The sequence below is a fragment of the Chironomus tepperi genome, unplaced genomic scaffold, assembly GCF_022539635.2.
Source record: "Chironomus tepperi strain 1889 unplaced genomic scaffold, CSIRO-AGI_Ctep_v1 contig_422, whole genome shotgun sequence".
Classification (NCBI taxonomy): domain Eukaryota; kingdom Metazoa; phylum Arthropoda; class Insecta; order Diptera; family Chironomidae; genus Chironomus; species Chironomus tepperi.
In genome coordinates this window covers 408,189-427,744 of record NW_027226544.1, presented here as the reverse complement: position 1 = coordinate 427,744, position 19,556 = coordinate 408,189, and the positions used below count along the sequence as shown (strand labels likewise).

Sequence of the window (19,556 nt, the reverse complement as noted above, 5' to 3'; positions counted from 1 at the left end):
GGTTGAGACGATGATGGTTATTTTTTGAGTATTTTAAGGTTTTAACTCAAGTGGATTTGACATTTTGTAGTTGAAACAAAATTTAGTCAAATTAGCAGCTTTACAGATAAAATTAACTAAATTCACACATATTTGCAACTTAAAAAATCCTATGAATCACAAAATACGATCATCAAAATCATGCGCAACTGTGAATGTGTAAAATCATCAAATCTAATCTCATTTTTTATCATACCGCACGACAAAAATGCATTAATAGAAATTCCATCGAATGAATTATTCAACAATTAACTGAAAATTGAATTACTTGATATTAGGGATTCCCGAAGACTCGGTCTCGACAAATTTGAGGCCGAGACTGAAACCGACAAATTTGAGGCCGAGACGACAAATTCTCGAGATTGAGTCCGAGATCGAGATCGAGACCGAGACTGAGACTGAGACTGGGACCGTGACTGAGACTGAGACTGAGACTAAGACTAAGACTGAGACTGAGACTGAGACTGAGACTGAGACTGAGACTGAGACTGAGACCGAGACTGGGACTGGACCAAAATCAAGACCAAGACCGAAATCGAGATCTGGAAGTCTCGGTCTCGGAATTGGAAACCCTTACTTGTTACATTGGATGAATTGTCGTATGCCAAATATTTTATCGATTTTGCATTTAAATATCGCGGGAAATAGACTCGTGGCATCGTCAAAGCACTTAAAGCACAAATTAAAAATTCATTAGCTTCTTACGTCATGATCGATTTTTATTTGATACTTTAAAGCCCAAACGACATTGAGAATTTTAATGCACACAAAAAATCTACTTTAAATTAAAACAGGATTACGGCGAATGAATATATAAACATATCTTACAAATCTGTTTCAATTCATTCGATTTGCAATTTTGATTTATATGCTAATTTAGTGCCATGTTTGGATGTTACAGATTTTTATTCTCATTCAATTGAAAATGTTTAATTGACATCGGAGTGAAATGGTAACAGATTTTGTAAGTGAATTAATAAAAAAATGCATTTCAAATTTGTGAAAAATTTAACGAACTTTTTGAATTTGAATAATTTTTAAAAGTATTTAGAACAATAAACTACAATTTTTAAAATCCGACAATTTAATGCATTTAAATAACTAACTAGAGCGTAAAGTCATCAATCCAATCACCCAAAAGTCCAATTCACTCACATAAAAAACCCCTTTTTCAATTTCAAAATCGCATTAAAAATTGAGTTTTTCTCTCAGACGCATTTGATTCTGTTGATGTAAGCTTATCAGCATTACAAATGAGAACAAATTTTATATTCAGAATTTAGTGATGAATATTCATTGGAAAGATTAAAAAATTTTTTTAATCTTTAACCTCTTATCGCATTTTTTTACTTGATTAATATTGAAAATTAAAATAAAAATTAATTCATTAAATTGGCAATTAGTTGGGAATTACAAGTTAAGTAATTGTTATTGAGTTGGGTATTTTTGGAGGAATCGTTAAGAAATAATGCCCGAAAATTTGAATTGAATTTTTAAAAACCGTTATTTTTATGAAGGAATGTTTGGGTATTTTTGAACTTTATTACTTAAAATTTGAAAGTTTTGCATTAATTTGGATTTTAAACAGGTAATAATAGACAAAATTCAATAAGTTATCTAAAATTTCAAATAATTTCAAAAATTAAAACACAAAACAAAAGAATTTGCATAAAAAAAATCACGAGAGTGAGAGTCACAGACAAGCGTTATATTCAGCTGACGACTATTGTGTTTCAAATCGGTGGATAGACTTCAAATAATGATGAAAAAAATTTATAGTGACTAAAATATTAAAGAAACATTAGTTAATTAGTGAATAATTAATCTCAAAATATAATAAACATGAACACAAGAACTTAAAGAACACGAAATGGTTGTGCAAAGTCAATAAAAGAGTCAATATTTTAGTGAAATTTAGTAAAAACAAATCAACAATTTTTTTATTTTTTTTTTTCCATCAAACTTCCAGACATGCTCATAAAGTTTTTAAGTGAAAAAACAACATTCATGAAGAGCTGCAGTCAGCTGGTTCGATAAAGAAAAAAAAAATATACATATATATATTTTCTCAAAGTTAAAAATATGTCAAAAGGACAAAGGATTGTTGGTTCAGTGACTTTCTAACAAAATTTCATTTTTTTTAAATAACAAATAGTGTCGAAAAAAGAGAAGAAAAAAAAAAGTTTATACGGAAACTCAACAGAAAATAAATCTCAAAATTAATTTCTGTCGTCTCATTTTGTACAAATTAATTGTAATAAATATTATAAAAATAAATTAAGTTCATTTTCAATTAAATTGAATGTGGAGTAAAGGAAAAAATGAAATCAAAATGTAGATTGATTGCAATTTGGTTAATGATTTCATTTAATTCATTTATCGAAACTGGTAAGTGATTCATACATATCGATAGATTTGTTTATTTAGCATGTCTGCGTTAACAACAAGTGCAAACATTTTAAAAGATTACAATTTTAGTTCTTTTTTTTTCGTTAAAAATACGGGGAATAAGTGACACGAATGAAAGAAAGAAATAAAAATGCAAATTGATACGGTCCGCTAATTTGAGCAACACTGAATATGATTCATTCTGTATACAATGTGTGATGGTTATTTGGTTCAATTACCTTTAAACTCATAATCCACTAGAAAAACTCTCATTTCCTCCAACTTTGATGGAAAGTCAGGGTTGGCAAATGAGTATCTGTGTTTTTGGGGATTTATGGTTAATATAGTGCAAATTATGCCTATATACAGGCAGAAATGTGTAGAAATTGATGAACTTTTTTGACCTGACTTGGAATTTCTGGTAGTAAATAACTGTATAGAGTACTTCCTGTTCCCTTTTTGAGGATCGTTTTCAACAAGACAGGATTCTTTTGAATCAAGGATTCACAAAGCAATCCCTGCCGAGTGGACAATATAACTAGTTGATGGCAGGTTAATGACTAGTCAATAGTTTTTTTGTCCACTCGGACCTATGACTAATCAATGTCCAATTAGAGTTAAATTCCTCAAAAACCCATTTACAAATTAGCTTCCCAAAAGTATTACATATCCAGAGTGAGATTCTATCCCATTCCAATCACATCTCACTTTGATGTGTATTTTAGGTAAATATTCCAAAACTCATCTCATCTCATTAATGCTCATGTTTGAACTTTTTATTTCCTCGACCAACAACAACACAAAAATCTTCTTTTTTTCTATTTCACCGGAATTGAGTGAGTTAAGCTAAGCATCGAAAGAAATGAAAAAGTTAATGAGTCACAATAATACCTGCTTTATGTAATTTCTTGCTGAAAAAATAAACTTTTTCATGTGTTTTTATAATTTTATCTGTATTATCTCGTTCTTTCAACTCCTTCCCTTAAAACAACCCTCATCATAAGCTTCATGATTGCCTTACTGTATTCGCAAATGTCGAGAATAAAAAAAGTATTTTTTGTCTTCTTTGTACATGTCTCGTCAAGTTCGTTTTCTTTCTTTATTTCCTTAAAAAAATAAATTCTATTTTCTTCTTAATTTAATTAGCGAAATTTTTTGCTATTCGAGGCAATACTGAAGTTTTCAATTCACTTTGACTTGCTAACTGGAACTCAATTTTAAAAGAAATGAATAAATTTGGACAGTTTTACGAGTGAGCCATGGTGAGCCATGGACCATGTCAATAACAAAAGATTGCTTATTTGTGCTACTTATTTGAGCTGAATTGAAATTAACTTAAGGTTGTTGACTTAAGCTCATTTTTAGGCAAATTATGACAAACTTGGTTCAAATTTAAGGCTTTTCAGAATGTTCTTAAATAACGAGTGCAAGGCTATTGTTACAAGCAGCTCACAGTATGATTTCAACCTTGCGCGTGCAAGTAATAAGCTTTATTTTATCATAACAATAGCTTTTTCTCATTACGATATTTCTCAGAATTGAATGCATTCGATTAGATTTAGTTTACTGGATCTGCATCCAATGGAATTTTACGTCAATATTCATTCGAGAATGCATTTTATTTAACTCTGCAGTAATCCGTACTGGATGTCAAATTTAAAACAAATTGTTACTTGCAATTGAATGATACACTATGGATATGACTTTGCAAATAATAAATTGTATCTCAAAAATCATTTATGCCTCAATAAATCTTCGACTTGCTAACTGGATGTTTCAGTAAAATCATCAAATTCATAATTTATAACAATCAAACCTGTTCCTTTTGATTAATGATGTGTTAGAGACCAAAGTAGCTTCAATCGTTTCGTTTAATTGTATGATTCACTTTAATTAATGTTCTTAGAACTTCAGAGGCTTAATTAACTTGGAATTTTAATAAAATTCTATTCAAAAAACACAACAGGGTGTGAAACTACTTTAATTATTATTTCAAAGTGTTGAAGTAACCGTCAATTTTAAATTTCAAAAGACTGTTAAATCATAAATACAATAATGACCCAATTTACAAGCAAAAAAGTCTGAAATCAAAATAACCTTGAATTATGCGTCAAAGTCTCTCAATTGCATGCTTTAAAGTGACTTTTTCACAATCATCTCTCTTTTCTCCATTATCTTTCATAATAAAAAGAGATTTAAAATGATCCGGTAGTCTTATTTTCCATTCATGAAGCCATTAAAATAGAAATTGTCTACTTATTATTTGCTAAATCAAATTATATTGTGTAAACATATGAGTGCGTTATGCACATGAGAACCGAGATAAGAGAAAGAAACAAGATAGAAAAAACGCATTTCTATTCATTGTCGACGAGGAAAGAAATTCTGTTCTCATTAAAATTCACAGACAGTGAAGAGAAAGAAAAACATACCCCCCACGTATCATATACATAACCGAAATTGTGCATACACAGAATGGATGAGGAAGAATGAAATGAAAACATCTGATGACAGTGGTGCTATGTGTAGATGAAAAGAACGAATGAACGTTGAATGAGCATGAATTTTATGTCACTTTATGTTTGCCTTGTTCATTTGCAGATTTTTTTTTAAATTCTCTCTTTTTTTTCTATACCAATTTAATATCAATTTTTGGGGTCGTTCACTTATGACGTTAGTATTTGGGTTTACTTCCTTACCCTAGCAGGCAATGAGTATGCTTTCGAGAGCTTGATCAATTTAAATATACTAAATGCATTCTCGTGAGAGTTGCTCTTAGTTGACTTGCTCTCGAGAGCACGCTCTATGTCTGCTAAGGTTACTTATTCGTACCATGCTCAGACTTGGAGTCTACGTTATTACAGAAGGCTCTATGCTATTGCTAACCACAATAGGTCTGCTGGTCGTACAGATGAGTTTTAATCCATAAACTCTCACAGAAGTCGCTTGAAGCTGGCTTCCACCTGCCAATTTCCGATACCAAGTGCAATGCTATCTCTTTCGACAGTATTTGGCTATAGATGCATGTAATTCCCGGATGGTTAATTGTACTAGCTTACAGATTGGAATAACTTAGACATATGATGTAGGTTCGAGTCCTGATTAGGATCTGTAATCTGAATTATACTTATTCTCTCTGAATAACTTTGAACAACAGCAATAAGTGCTTCTTACCACTAAATAGCATAAAAATCCATAAACATGACGTCATTTATGAACAACCCCAACCCGAAAAATGAGAAAAACTAACAAAATAAATATCTCTTGTCATTTTAGGATATGTCAAAGAAAATGGTAGGTGTCAAGATGAAATCATAGTAAAGCTATTACTATGGCACATCAATTTTTTTTTGTATCCGAAACAAAGAATTCTCTTCAGCAAAGGTCATTCTCGTCACGAACAAATTGAAGGTCGTGACTTCAACAGAATATAATTAAAACAGCAATTTTACGGATACTACAAAATAAATTTTCATGAAGCTTCAATAACATTAAAAAAGAGAGAAGTTTGAAATTAATAGCTGAAGTGCATTTTCCATGACATGAATCAGACAAAATTTTTCTGTTTGTTGGGTAGCAAAAATATTTTTATTTTTTGTACAAATAGTTATGCAGGAAGTTTTGAGTCTGTGTTGTGGTTAAATTCTTGTGAAGTCGGAAAGGCAAAAAAAAATACAATGAATAAAAAAAAAGTCTGATGAAATCTATTGAAGTAGTCATGGTCTGACTGCAAGTGTCGAGTTAATTTTGTTGAGATTAGATCTTGAACTGAAGACAATTGGATAGAAAAATATTGCAAAATGTAATTAAAGTGATGAAACTTTTGAGGTGGTATTGCTTGGAAAATTTTAAAAATTGGATTTAAAATGGATTGAATCGATTCAATTCGCGTCCTGTGTTCAGGATTCAAAGAGGAGATAAGGATTTAAAAAAGTAAGATATACGGATTTAAACAGACTCACACTGGCTTGCGGTTTAATTTTTTCACATTTTCTACGCCGCATGTTTTCCGGATTCTAGACTATATCCTCCTTTACTTCATCTCAGTTAATGATTTTCGAGAAAAGGACCAAAACTTTTCAGTCACTGTCTTCAGATTTGCCGAGACTAAGGCTTCCCGAAGAATTATCTTACATTCTCGGTTTCGGAAGCAAAACTTCTGAAATTCTTCCAATTGCCGATACCAAAAGCAATGCTATCTCTATCGACAGTTTCCTCCCAGGAGGATCCTCCTCTGAAAACCTTAATATACATATTAGGTAAATTAAGCTATACACGGACGCAAATCCTTTTTTGAACCTCAACAACTTAAACTGAACCATAATCCCTTAGAGGCAAAGAGCAAGCTTTCATGGGACAGAAATATCGCAATGGCACCAAGAGGCGGTCTCTTTGCTTATTAGGAAATACTTTCATTCTGGTTTAGCCTTAGCGTCCTTATAAGATTCTGTCACTGATACGACAAACTGTTAGAAATTGACGACCTTGGAATGTGGTCCTTAAGTAGGATATTATCCACCAATTAAGCCTATATATCCAAAATAGATCCAAATTCACAAATCATCCATCTCATGCCAGTCAAAAAATTCACCTTAAACAAAATAAACTCAAATTTACATAATCAATAAAACTTATAGCATATGTACACAGAATCTACTGTACCATAGCAACATTTTCTCAACATTTATCATCAAGCATACCATGACGATTGAACTTGAATTGAATTTACATCAGCTAAATATTATGCAACAACTTAAAGCTCGAATTTCAATTGAAATTCTTGAACAAAAATCATAATAATTAGTTATTATTCTGTGGAAAATGTACTTCAGACTTCTTCCGACATTTATGAATGACTTTTTTTGTGTGCCAGTTTTAATTACCTGGCAATTAAATTTTTTGTGCTTCGGTTATGTAAATGAAAATCTAACAATTTTGTTTTGATTTTATAACAAATTTTTTTCACTTTTTTTTTTCTCGTAGGCAAACGATTGAATGAATACATATCGCATTTTGAGACATTAAATTACGATACAAAACATTTGCATGCTAAGCATAATCGTGCGAAACGTTCCATCGGTGAAGATCAGCATGTTCATTTAAAATTCTCAGCTCATGGTGAAACTTTTCATCTTAGACTTAAACGCGATTTGACTACATTTAGTGATAATTTAGAGGTAGATTTTTGTATATTTTATTTTGTGTCTCGTTCTTACTTTATTGTGAGATTTTTTTGTTTGTTAAACATTTCATTAATCATGATTATTAGGATTTGTGGATGTACTCATGGAGAGAGAGCTATTAGTTTTTGTAGATTTATGAATAATTTGAAGATTAAAATTAATTTGAAAATTTAACGGTCAAAAAAAATTCAAAAAGTTTGTCAATATGTTGAAATATATGCAGAGCGGCACAATATGGCGAATCCCTAACAAAACCATTGTACTGCTCACGTAATTTTCTGGTATTTTTGCAACTTTGAACAATCATAATGCACTTGCACTTTATGAGCACATCAACTACTGCAATTACTAAATACTTCAAAATTCTAACATATTTCCATTGAATTCTTGCTCATTTCCTCACAAAATTTCAAAATTTGGTTTTCGATTTCCTCTCATTTCAATAAACAAAAAGCCTTATTTACAACTTCCAGTCATGTCTACTTTACTCTACATGAATACATCCATAAATCTTCATCAACTCTTTCAATTATTCTAATTTTTATCATTTTTCTCACATCAAAAATTCTTTAAAAAATATTTTAGATTCATCATACAGAATCAAATGGAAAAGAGAGTAAAAGGCTTATAGATACAAGTCACATATATGATGGACATGTACTTGGTGATAAAGACAGTTTCGTTCATGGTTCCATAAGTGATGGAATATTTCATGGACGAATAATCACATCAAAAGACTCATATTATATTGAGAAAGCTCAATATTATTTTCCAAATCACAGTCATATTGTGGATGGATTTCATTCAGTCATTTATAAAGATGAGCATGTAAACGATCCATATCGAGATCGACGAACTGTTCATCCAAATGGTTGTGGACTCACTGAAGAAATGTCACAATGGATGGATCAAGTACAACATTCACATGATGACGATGATGAGATTGATATAGTACCAATTGAGAATAATGAGAAGGATAAAGTTGATAATAAAACTCATTATTATCAACATGTAAATAATCGAATTTATGATGATATTGAAGACACCGCCCATCCTCATAAGAAATACTCCAAAGAAGCCAACGCAAGAGTAAAACGTGCAGCGTCTCGTTACCAAGAAAAGAATACATGTTCATTATATATTCAAACAGATCCATTAATATGGAGGCATATTCGTGAATCAATACCTGATGTAAGTATCCATATGAGCTCAACCTGACTTGAATTATTGCTGTTAAATTGCTTTTCGAACGTGATTTTTTTTGCAGTATTGCAAATTAATGACAGAAAATTTTACTTTAAAATTAAACGTATATCCAGACTTGCATAATTTAACACCCCTTTTGTTATCATTCAAAGTCTAATTATCCGTTATATAGAACAGCAATTTTCTCAATTACAATTACGGAACAAGACTGACGACAGAATTGAGTAAAATTTAACAATTTCCTCTTTTTATTCCATTCATTTACAGCACAATGATCCAAATCGTGTGAATATAGTCGATGAGAAAACAAAGGAAGAGATTCTATCACTTGTCGCACATCATGTAGCTGCTGTAAATTTTATATATCGTAATACAAAATTTGATGGACGAGTTGAACATAGAAATATACGTTTTGAAGTTCAAAGAATTAAAATTGATGATGATCAAGCATGTAGTCTATATTACCGCGGTGAACCAAATCAATTTTGTATGGAGAATATTGATGTCTCCAATTTCCTCAATCTTCATTCGCTTGGCAATCATGAACATTTTTGTTTAGCATATGTGTTCACTTATCGGTGAGTATTTGCATATTTAAATCGCTATGATGTTATCCCTAGCTTGTGGATGAATGAAAAACGTGATTTCGTTGACGTAATGTGATTATTTATGACAGTTACAAGTGATGCGTATTGAATTGATAATCGACAGTAATGGTTAAAAGGGAAATTTGGAAATTTAAATTTCAAAAGCTTTTTTTTTTGCTATTGATTGAAATGTCATCGAATTTCGAGCTAGAATTGTGTATTGTCGTAAACATTATACAAAACCCTTGTCATGTCAACAATATGCTCTATGTTATGTTTGGGAACATCAGTCAATATTGGGAATCAAACTTTTCTCCTCACAAAAGAGGGATTTTTAGTTATAATCTACCACACCAGAGCTGCTCTTACCATATTACCCACATATTACATTTACAAACATCAAGTTAATACCATGTACATACATATCTCATAAATATTCATCCTATTCATTCATATATACAGAGATTTTACCGGAGGTACTCTCGGTTTGGCGTGGGTTGCAAGTGCATCAGGAGCATCAGGCGGTATATGTGAGAAATACAAGTCATATACAGAGACAACGAGTCAAGGAATGTATCATAGCACAAAACGTTCTCTCAACACAGGAATAATAACTTTTGTAAATTATAACTCACGTGTTCCACCTAAAGTCTCACAATTGACACTGGCGCATGAGATTGGACACAATTTTGGATCTCCTCATGATTATCCTGGTAAGATTTTGATTAATTTGAAGTTTAAAGCAACATTAAATCTTTAATTTCTATTTTAACAGCCGAATGTCGTCCAGGAGGTCAAGCTGGAAACTATATCATGTTCTCATCAGCAACAAGCGGTGATCGACCAAATAATAGTAAATTTTCACAATGCTCAATCCGAAACATTTCAAATGTACTCGATGCAATTGATGATGCGAAAAAAAGAAATTGCTTTAAAGTCAGTGAAGGTGCATTTTGTGGAAATAAGATTGTTGAAATCGGTGAAGAGTGCGATTGTGGATTTAATGATGAAGAGTGCCGTGATCGATGTTGTTATCCAAGAATCGTATCCGATTACGATTTAAATTTAAATGCATCAGCAAAGGGTTGTAGTCGTCGGGCAAAGACACAATGTAGTCCAAGTCAAGGACCATGCTGTGATCCAAATAGCTGTACATTTGTTCCAACTAATAAACGTGCCAAGTGTCGTGAGGAGTCAGAATGTTCGTGGAGCTCATGGTGTAATGGAACGTCAAGGTGAGTGTCAATCACATTGATAGATTTAATGGGAAAATATTGGATGTTTTGTGTACATATTAAAGTAAATTAAGTTACACCGGAATCACAAGAGGTCAATTAAATTCAATCTTGAGAAAATCTAAACGTGCATATTGATACTTTTGTTTATATTAATGATCATGACATTTTCTGACTAATTTCTATTTGTGGAAATTTTCCATCATCAATACTAGTATCGTATTACAAATATTTATCAAATATTCTTGTAAATTGAGAGAATAATGTCCCCACATTGAATTCTTCGTATTTGAGGGATTTGTATTAGATTTCAATAAAGTTTTTGTTATGACTTTATTAATTATATGGGTAGGCAGTTGTGGACCTGCACATTGCAAATCTCAACAATTCCTAAATTAAGCATTCTGCCCAGATTCTTTATTGCATTCAAAAATAGATGTACATGTGAAGCTTTTTTTTTTAGAATTTAATTCAATGAAAATCAACCAAAATATCCTCCGGAATCAAAATGTCAAACAATACCTAGTTTATTTAATGGACATGCTCTCCAAAACAACAAAATATCTCCCCTGCAGACAGACAAATAAAAAAATTCAATTTTATTTTAATCACATTTTCTCTCTTTTATTTTTTTTACAGTGAATGTCCCGATCCAAAAGCTCGCGAAGATAAGACAAAATGTAATAATGGTACACAATTGTGCATCACCGGTGAATGTACAGGATCAATATGTCTTAGTTGGAATAAAACCGAGTGCTTCCTTACATCATCATCACATACAAAATATGATAAAAGACGTCTTTGTGAGCTTGCATGCCAAGATGGCAATGATCCTTCAACATGTCGTTCAACGAGTGAATTTGGACATATTTATGGATTACCAAAGGAGGGTATTAGTTTAAGACCTGGTTCACCGTGTGACAATTTTCAAGGATATTGTGATGTATTTTTAAAGTGCCGAGCTGTCGATGCTGATGGTCCATTAGTCAGACTTAAAAATTTACTACTCAACAAAGAGACATTGCATACATTGAAGCAATACGTTATAGAGAATTGGATATTTTGTGTTTTCATGGCTATCATATTTTCCATCTTTATGGGCATATTTATTAAATGTTGTGCCGTGCACACGCCAAGTAGTAATCCTAAAAAGCCACCAGCACGTAGAATTAGTGATACATTAAGGCGTCCCATGAATACTTTAAGAAGGATGGTGAGTAACAGATTTAATTTCTATAATGAGGCATTACTGTGTGGCATCAAACAGATATTATTTGATGTATAAAGGATACCTTGATAGGCAACATATACCAAAAATGATAAAATAGCCACTAAAATTGTTGGCTGAATGAAAAAAACCACAGAAAACTTTTTTGATCTGTCAATCTGATAAACTTAATTTAATTTACTATACAGTCAATGCCATAAAGTGTCAACCTCATGAAAATTCCACAATTAATGACCTCAATGACAACCACGACAAATTTTGCACAAGCCCTTAATTAAAAATCATTTAATTATTATTATTTATTCTAGCGACATCCTGCGAACGTAGCACGTTCAATACCACCGCCTGGTCACGGCGAGAGACGAAATAGAAGTCGAAGTGGTGGACAGAATAGACAAGGTGGACAACAGCGGCCAGCATCAGCGCATCAAGGAGGGTATAATAACAGTGGTCGAGTGCGAGGTCAATGATTATGCTAAATTTCTTGTGAAAATCATAACTGCATTATACCTTTTTTTATTATATATTTATGTATTGTTTTGTTAATGAACCTTCATCATGAATGCTTTCTATTATTTATATCCAAACTTATGTTTATTTTAGTTTTTGTTGAAAATTTATTTAACATAAAGCATGAATGTTTCTATAATAATTTTTTTCGAATTAATATTTTGTTAATTTTAATGAGAAAACCAAAATCCTACCTTTATATTTTTTTAATTTTGGACGAGAATGATTTAATCATAATGCAAAAATTTACGGCATAAAACTTTGGCTTCATACTTTCACCATACCATATATCATGTACATACTTTGTTTGTTTTACCTATTTTTTTCTCGCATCTATCATGAAAAAAAAAACCTTTTTCTCTATTTATGAACTATATTAAAGTTTGAGCAGGGGAAGTTATTTTGGCGGGGAGAGCTTTTTTGCAAAAAAGTTTTAATTAAAATTCTTTTAAAATTTTTAAATTGTTTTCAAATTTAAAGTTTGTTTTCTAATTTAAGATGAATGCAATTCGATTTAGAACTTCAAATTTAAAATTTGTACTTGAATTTTAAATATTTTTCAAAGTTGTTTTAAATTTTGAAATTTGTTTTCAATGCTGAAATTTGCATTCAATTTTTGAATTTGTTTGCAATTTTAAAATTTCTTTTAAAATTTAAAATTCATTTTAAAATTAATACCTAATTTTGATTTAAATTTTAAATTTTGATAATTTTTTTTTTTTAATTTTGAAAATTTGCATAAAATTTTCAATTTTGTTTAAATTGTAATTTGTTTAAAATTTGCAATTGAATTTAAAATTTAAATTTTTTTTAAATTTTCAATTTTGTTTTTAATTTGAAATTTGTTTAAAATTTTCAAATTTGCTTGAAATTTTCAAATTTCTTTTAGGTAAAATTTAAAATTTGTTTTGAATTTTTGGAATTTAATTTAAATTTTTGAATTTGCTTTATATTTGTTTAAAACATTGCAAAAAATACTTCCATCCAAAGCAATTTCGCCCCAAACTTAACTCATTATAAATTTATTATTCACTGACTAACGGAATAAATTTATTATTCTTTAATTTATACAGCCGACGCCCCGTTAATTCCAGTACAGGGCTATAGTAGACGTGCGAATGATCCATATGCAGAGGGTTATACAGAGAGACAACAACAAAGTTGTGAAATGCAAATACGCTATCCAGCCGCAAGTGCACCACCGCCAAAGGCATGACCGGTATAGGATATTTATCATTTAAATAGAAATTATAATTATTTTATGAATGAATGACAAAGTATAAAATGACTACAAAACAATGTGTATGTGTTTTTTGGGTCCAGTATAACACAAAGATTTCAATTTATTCTTTCCTTTTTATAAAATAAGACAAAAAACATTCTGTTCCATTCTGACAACATCTCTGAGTTATTTAAGTACGAAATGTAAATTAAAAATGATATTAATAATATAAAAAATAGTGCAGTGAAGAAGTAGTGACGATGAAATTTTTGAATGTTGGAGCTGGATTAATGTCAAAAAAAGTTTTAATGAGTTTACAGCAAAAGACAAACTTTTGAGGAGTTAATCATATGAATCAAAAAAAGTTAATTGGAAAATTAAGTGGAAAACGTGCATGAGATTTGAAAATGTGATGACAAGTCACATGCTGAGTTGTAGTTGACAGTTCTACTTGAATAGTTGATAACGTGATATTATCTGTGTCTCTTAGAGCAGAAGATTTGAATTTAAAATCTAACTTAGTTGAATGGAAATTGAGTTATGAATGAATTCTCATTGTGAATTGGATTGTCTTAGATTATGAAAATTTGATAAAAAGCATTTTCTGGAGATGCTGTAGATGCTCAACAGTATTGGTGACAATGTCTTCTTTATGGATAGGGATTTTACAGAGTCAGAGCCACCCTGATCTAGTGCTGGATTTTGGAACGATTAATCGACTTGTGCTTTTTTGGATACATCCTAGAGGCACACATGCACTTGATGTCCTGACGGATGTCCCAAACTCAAAAACTTAAGGTTCCTTTTGTCATACTTAGTTTCTAAATTCTGAATAAAACAGCTAATGTCCCTACCGAGTCTCTTACCTATGATTTTTGTGAGAGTTTTTAATCCTAAAATCAAAATTAACTGACTTCCTGGCCTTGAAAACCTTAATTTAAAGCCCAAAAACGACTCGAATTTTGAATGGAGTTGCATCGACTAAATTCGAGTTGACTTCGAGCTCTGCATTAATCTCTGTGTTGTTTAATAGTTTACAAATTACCCAAACATTTCATCAAGTTAGCTTAAGCTCCTAAAGATAAATTGACAAAAATTAAATTAACCTCCAACATTCAAAATTATTCATATCACTCAACCGTATTCTTTGATTTAAAACAAAAATTATTATTAAAAATTTTAATCTCATACAGATGTTAAGTAAGCGGATAAAAAATAAGTGAAAAATAATAAGAATCAAACTTTTGTTTACCATAACTCAAAAAAAACTACGAAAAAGAGAAAAAGGGAAAAAAATTAATTAAATTTAAAAAAATATTAAAAAATAAATAATTAATAAATTAGAATATTCAACAAAGATTTCAATTAGGAGTTAAAAAAATTTAATTATTTTATACAAAATATTAAAAAAAAAGAAAGGAAAAAATTCTTATCTCTTTAGTTGAGATTATTCGCGTGGTGGATTTGAGGTTAAGTTGGAATTTGAGGGTATTTGAGGTTATGATTTGAGGTTAAGTTTGTTTTGATCATTCTAGATACTTTTTAATGGTTGTTGATCTCAAAATTAAGAAGCTATCTGACATAATTTTGACAAATTTTACCCTTTTGGGGTTCAAGCCTCCATAAAAGCTTCTTTATACCACAAAAATTCCACTCACTATCAAACCACCGTAATTCACACATTTTCCAACATAGATATTGACAAAAATACTTATTAAATTACGGTTAATCCTTTTGTCCTTATTTCACAAGAACCAACAAATCTGTAAGATACCAGAAAAAATAAAATTATTAGACATGAAACAAGAAATAAAAAAAAATTTAAAGAAAAACAAAAAAATAGAATATTTTTATGAAAAAAAAGAACAGTCTATAAAGGAATGGAACATTAGAAAAAACAATGGCATCAATACGCTAAATGTGATAAAAAAAAATTGAATGAATTATTGATAAAAAAAATTTATTTTTCTAAAACATAAAAAAATGGAAAAGAAATTCTCTACTGGAAAAATGGATGGAAAAGAAGTAAAAATATTGCTCGAGGTGTGGATGTGTTGGCTTGTTTGGTTTCATTTGAGGTACTTAAATATATTAAAAATTAATAAATTCCGTATTTTTAACAATTTTTTGTGTGTGAAAACTACCGAAATTTAAATAATTGAATCCTTTGTCAACTGTGTTTGTATTCGTCGTTAATTTAAATTTATTAAGACCCCAATGGTGGCGGATAGAAAAGTCAACGTTACAAAAAATATTTTTTTGAAAAGAAAATTGTTACAAATTTACATCAAAAATTTTTGATTTTAAAATATTTTTGGCCGTTATTTTGAAGATAAATAAATTCAGTTATTTTGTTACGCAAATTTATTTCTTTTATGAATTTGATGACAGTGACGACTAAATAAACAATGTCCATTTCGATTGCAACTATTACAATTGGAAAAACAGCATTAATTTAATAATTTCATTTCATTAAAAAACGGTTTTTAAAAATTCAAATACTTTGTTCTATAAATTTAGTACTTGAGTTCTACGTTTGTTCTAAGTATAAGGCCCTTAGTTCTAAGTATAAGGCCCTAAAATTTTCTCTCCGCCACCATTGGTTAAGACCCTTTTCATTATAAGTACAACTTATGATTATTTCCGAAATGCACAAATCGGTTAATCGGTCTAAAATTCGACGCCAAGTCGACTTGGCTCTGACTTGTTGCAGGATTTCTGATCGATTAATCAACTTGTGCTATTCTTGATACTCAATTTTATGAGAATACTCATCCGAATTCTCCATGTATTTTCGAGTTCAAACTCAAAATTCCATCAAATGTCAGAAAGCTCAACCCATGCATTTCGAATAAAGGGACACAGAAATAACTCGTATTTCACAAGTATTTCATATGAAATCGAGTCGACATTTTCATAGAAAATATTATTCCTTTGATAATTTCATGAAAGAGATGGAAAGGGGTCGGATATGAATGAAATATAAACGAATCTTTTAGTAAATAGACTTTAAGATGAGCTTTAAAACACTAAAATTAATGTAACTAAAAATAGAATATAATCTGAAGTTGCAATACTGATCAAAACTCAGACACTTATTTGAAAATTGAACAAATTTTAACATTTTTAATTCTAAAATCAACTTTTTTGGTGCAAGAATTGTGAAAATTGTAAAACTTTTTAAATACTGTTTGAGTCTTGATCCTGATTATGATTTAAATCTTTAACAGATATTTTTCATTTAAATCTGAGAATGAAGTCGATTGAAAATGAGAAAATCTTAAATCCGTTTGAAGAATTCAAATCTAAGAAGTCCAGTATAACTCGAAATAAACTCGGATTTTGTATAAAAAATCAACTAACTACGATTCATATAACATTGATATCGACTTCAACCTCTAAACTAATTAAAAAATAAAATTGTAATTTTTTAAATATATACTCCAAAAAAACTGACAATTGACATATTCCAACTAGATATAACCTTATATAAATCTCAAAATTACAGTATTACACACCAAATGAAGCCCAACAAGATCAGTTCCCACACCTTGACACCCTTTTTGAACGACATTATTCATTTATTTTATAGAAAAAAGACTTTTATTTTCTTTCATTATTTCCTTTTCATGGTAAAAAAAAGACATTCTTTAATCTCAAGTGATTCATTTTTCATATTTTTTTAACTCTGCCTTTTCTTAGTCAGCGCAATATTTTATGCAAACTGCATGTCTCATTTTTAAGAAAGAATATTTTATTATTCAATTGACTCAATGCTAGGATGGAATAAATGACTTATGATAAAAATTTCCATAAATTTTATTTTTGAACATAAAATGCTCAATTTCTTCTTGAGTTGAAAATTTTTTTCATTTTCGTAAGCTTAAGTAAATTATTTTTTATCATGAGAATGAGGAAGTTTGGAAGTGATTACACGGATAAAAGTTGAAAAAAGTTCATTAAATTTTGGAATATTTTCATTGTCTTGCTCGAATGTTTTTATTAGATTTTTTTGAATGGGAATATAAATAGTAGAGGAGCTGTTTTGGATCTTTTGACGTGAACTTAAGATCTAAATTGAGGTTATCGTTCTGAATAATAAGAACTTTAAAGTTGAATAATTCATTAGTTTTGATTAAATTTTAAATTGAAGAACAAGAAGTAATTAAGTTAGTGACTAGAAATTTTAAATTCAAATTTTAAAAGTTTTTTCAAATTTTTTTTAAAATTTTATGACTTAAAATTTTTGAAAAAACCGTTAAAAATTAAAAATTATTTAAAATCACTTCCAAATCTCTAAATCATCAAAACTCATTTTTAGAAAGCTTTTTTATAAACTTTTAAATAATTTCTTTTTTTCAATACATTTTTGAAATGAATTTAGCGAATTAACAAAAAACTTTTTTTAATGAATTGATAATACTGTTGCATAATAAGTAAAACAAATGAAGAAATTATTGATGATAACATTATTCAAAATGATGATAGGTAATTGTAATTTGTAAAGTGAATGATGAATTAAGAAAAATCGCGATAAAAAAAAATTATAAACATTTAAGAATTTAAGTTTACTGTTTTTGCCAAATAATTGTGAATGAATTACAAGTGTAAATTAGCGAACTATAAATTTAAAAATGAGTAAAAAAAGAAAAAAACAAAGAATTTGTCATTATAATGAAGAACCGATTATTATATAAATAAAAACTGAATTCCTTTTAAAAAATAATGATTTTGTTGTTATTTACGCACGTTTTGCTGAGCATGTCAAGTTTTTAGGTCATTCAATTTAAAAGCTTTTGAAATTTGAACAATCTACTGAGTCATTTAAGGATATTGGTTGTTTTTGATGAATGTGCTGTTTAATTTTCCTTTGATTTTCTCAATTTAGAAATAGGCGAAAATCAGAATGAGTTCAAAGCGAGTGATTGTTGATCAGAATACTATAGAAGCAAAGTCATCTCATTGAATTCTGAGTACAGATATTGAATACAGTTTTTACCAGAACTCGAAGACGACTTGGATTATGCATGAAAAGTTGACTTGACTCCTTATACAATTCGAGTCAACTTCGAACTCTGGTTTGAACCTAATACTGAACTTAATACTAGCCTAAGGTAAACAGAGCAACATCTTCGGCTGCAATTTAGTGTGCTCGCCAGCTAAATAAAAACTCTAGATATTTGAACTTGTGTCCATGATATAGCTCGTTTTAATTATTCAGTCAGTTACAACGTATCCAAGATCGTTCTAGTAAAATCCCTTAAATAATGAATTTACGGCTCTCGTATCTTTCTCATCTGTTAACTACATCATTCATGATCCGTTTCAATATCTAACGCTTCCCAACTCTTAGTAATTACATCTTATACTGCTGTAACAAAGAAGTTGTCAAAACTTCTAAAAACTCGCTGGATTTAAACCCGGGAAATCCAAGTTCAACACCAACTTTCGTAACCCACATCTTGTCAACTGAGGTATCTAGACACTTGACATTCTTAAGGAAACACCGATATTAGTGGTCTGGAAATTCCCTTAAAGACTTTAAAGTCATTATCACCCAAGCGAAATTTTAAATACAGTTCCACTTTATATCCATAAATCGATTGATTCTATCAACATTTACTACAATAAAAAAAAGCAACGAAGAAACGACCGAAGGTGGAAGTAAAAGGGTGAACGGTTTTTTTCCTCGTGAATAAACCATTGAATGTAAATAAATATTTGAAGTCAAACACTTTCTTATGCCACCCTCGCCCCACATTCACTTTCTTTGTGAACTAAAGCTTTACCTTTTTCTACCCTTTTATCGTCAATATGCCTTTATGTTCTGCAATAACATCGTTATAAAGAACCTGCAAAAAATGTACATGATACAAAGCTTTGTGAGAAGTAAAAGGAATCACACACAAAAGAGAGAGAGGAAAAATTGAAAATTTACTGCATTACGAAAATTGAATT

The 19,556-nt window shown here is 30.1% G+C and overlaps 1 protein-coding gene across 2 annotated transcripts; it reads left to right on the top strand.

Moving 5' to 3' along the window:
- The first annotated feature begins 1,790 nt into the window (after nucleotides 1-1,790).
- Nucleotides 1,791-18,279, top strand: kuz (zinc-dependent metalloprotease kuz). 2 transcript variants are annotated; one of them, XM_070649248.1, is made up of 10 exons: nucleotides 1,791-2,427; nucleotides 5,704-5,721; nucleotides 7,411-7,604; nucleotides 8,196-8,801; nucleotides 9,084-9,394; nucleotides 9,866-10,116; nucleotides 10,179-10,638; nucleotides 11,278-11,851; nucleotides 12,175-12,302; nucleotides 13,450-18,279. In XM_070649248.1, the coding sequence occupies exons 1-10, from the start codon at nucleotides 2,361-2,363 to the stop codon at nucleotides 13,481-13,483; spliced, it is 2,643 nt and encodes an 880-aa protein (XP_070505349.1). In that variant the 5' UTR covers nucleotides 1,791-2,360; the 3' UTR covers nucleotides 13,484-18,279. The 2 variants fall into 2 exon arrangements, with proteins under 2 accessions (XP_070505349.1, XP_070505348.1); XM_070649247.1 differs by having other exon boundaries at nucleotides 12,175-12,328.
- The last annotated feature ends 1,277 nt before the right edge of the window (nucleotides 18,280-19,556 follow it).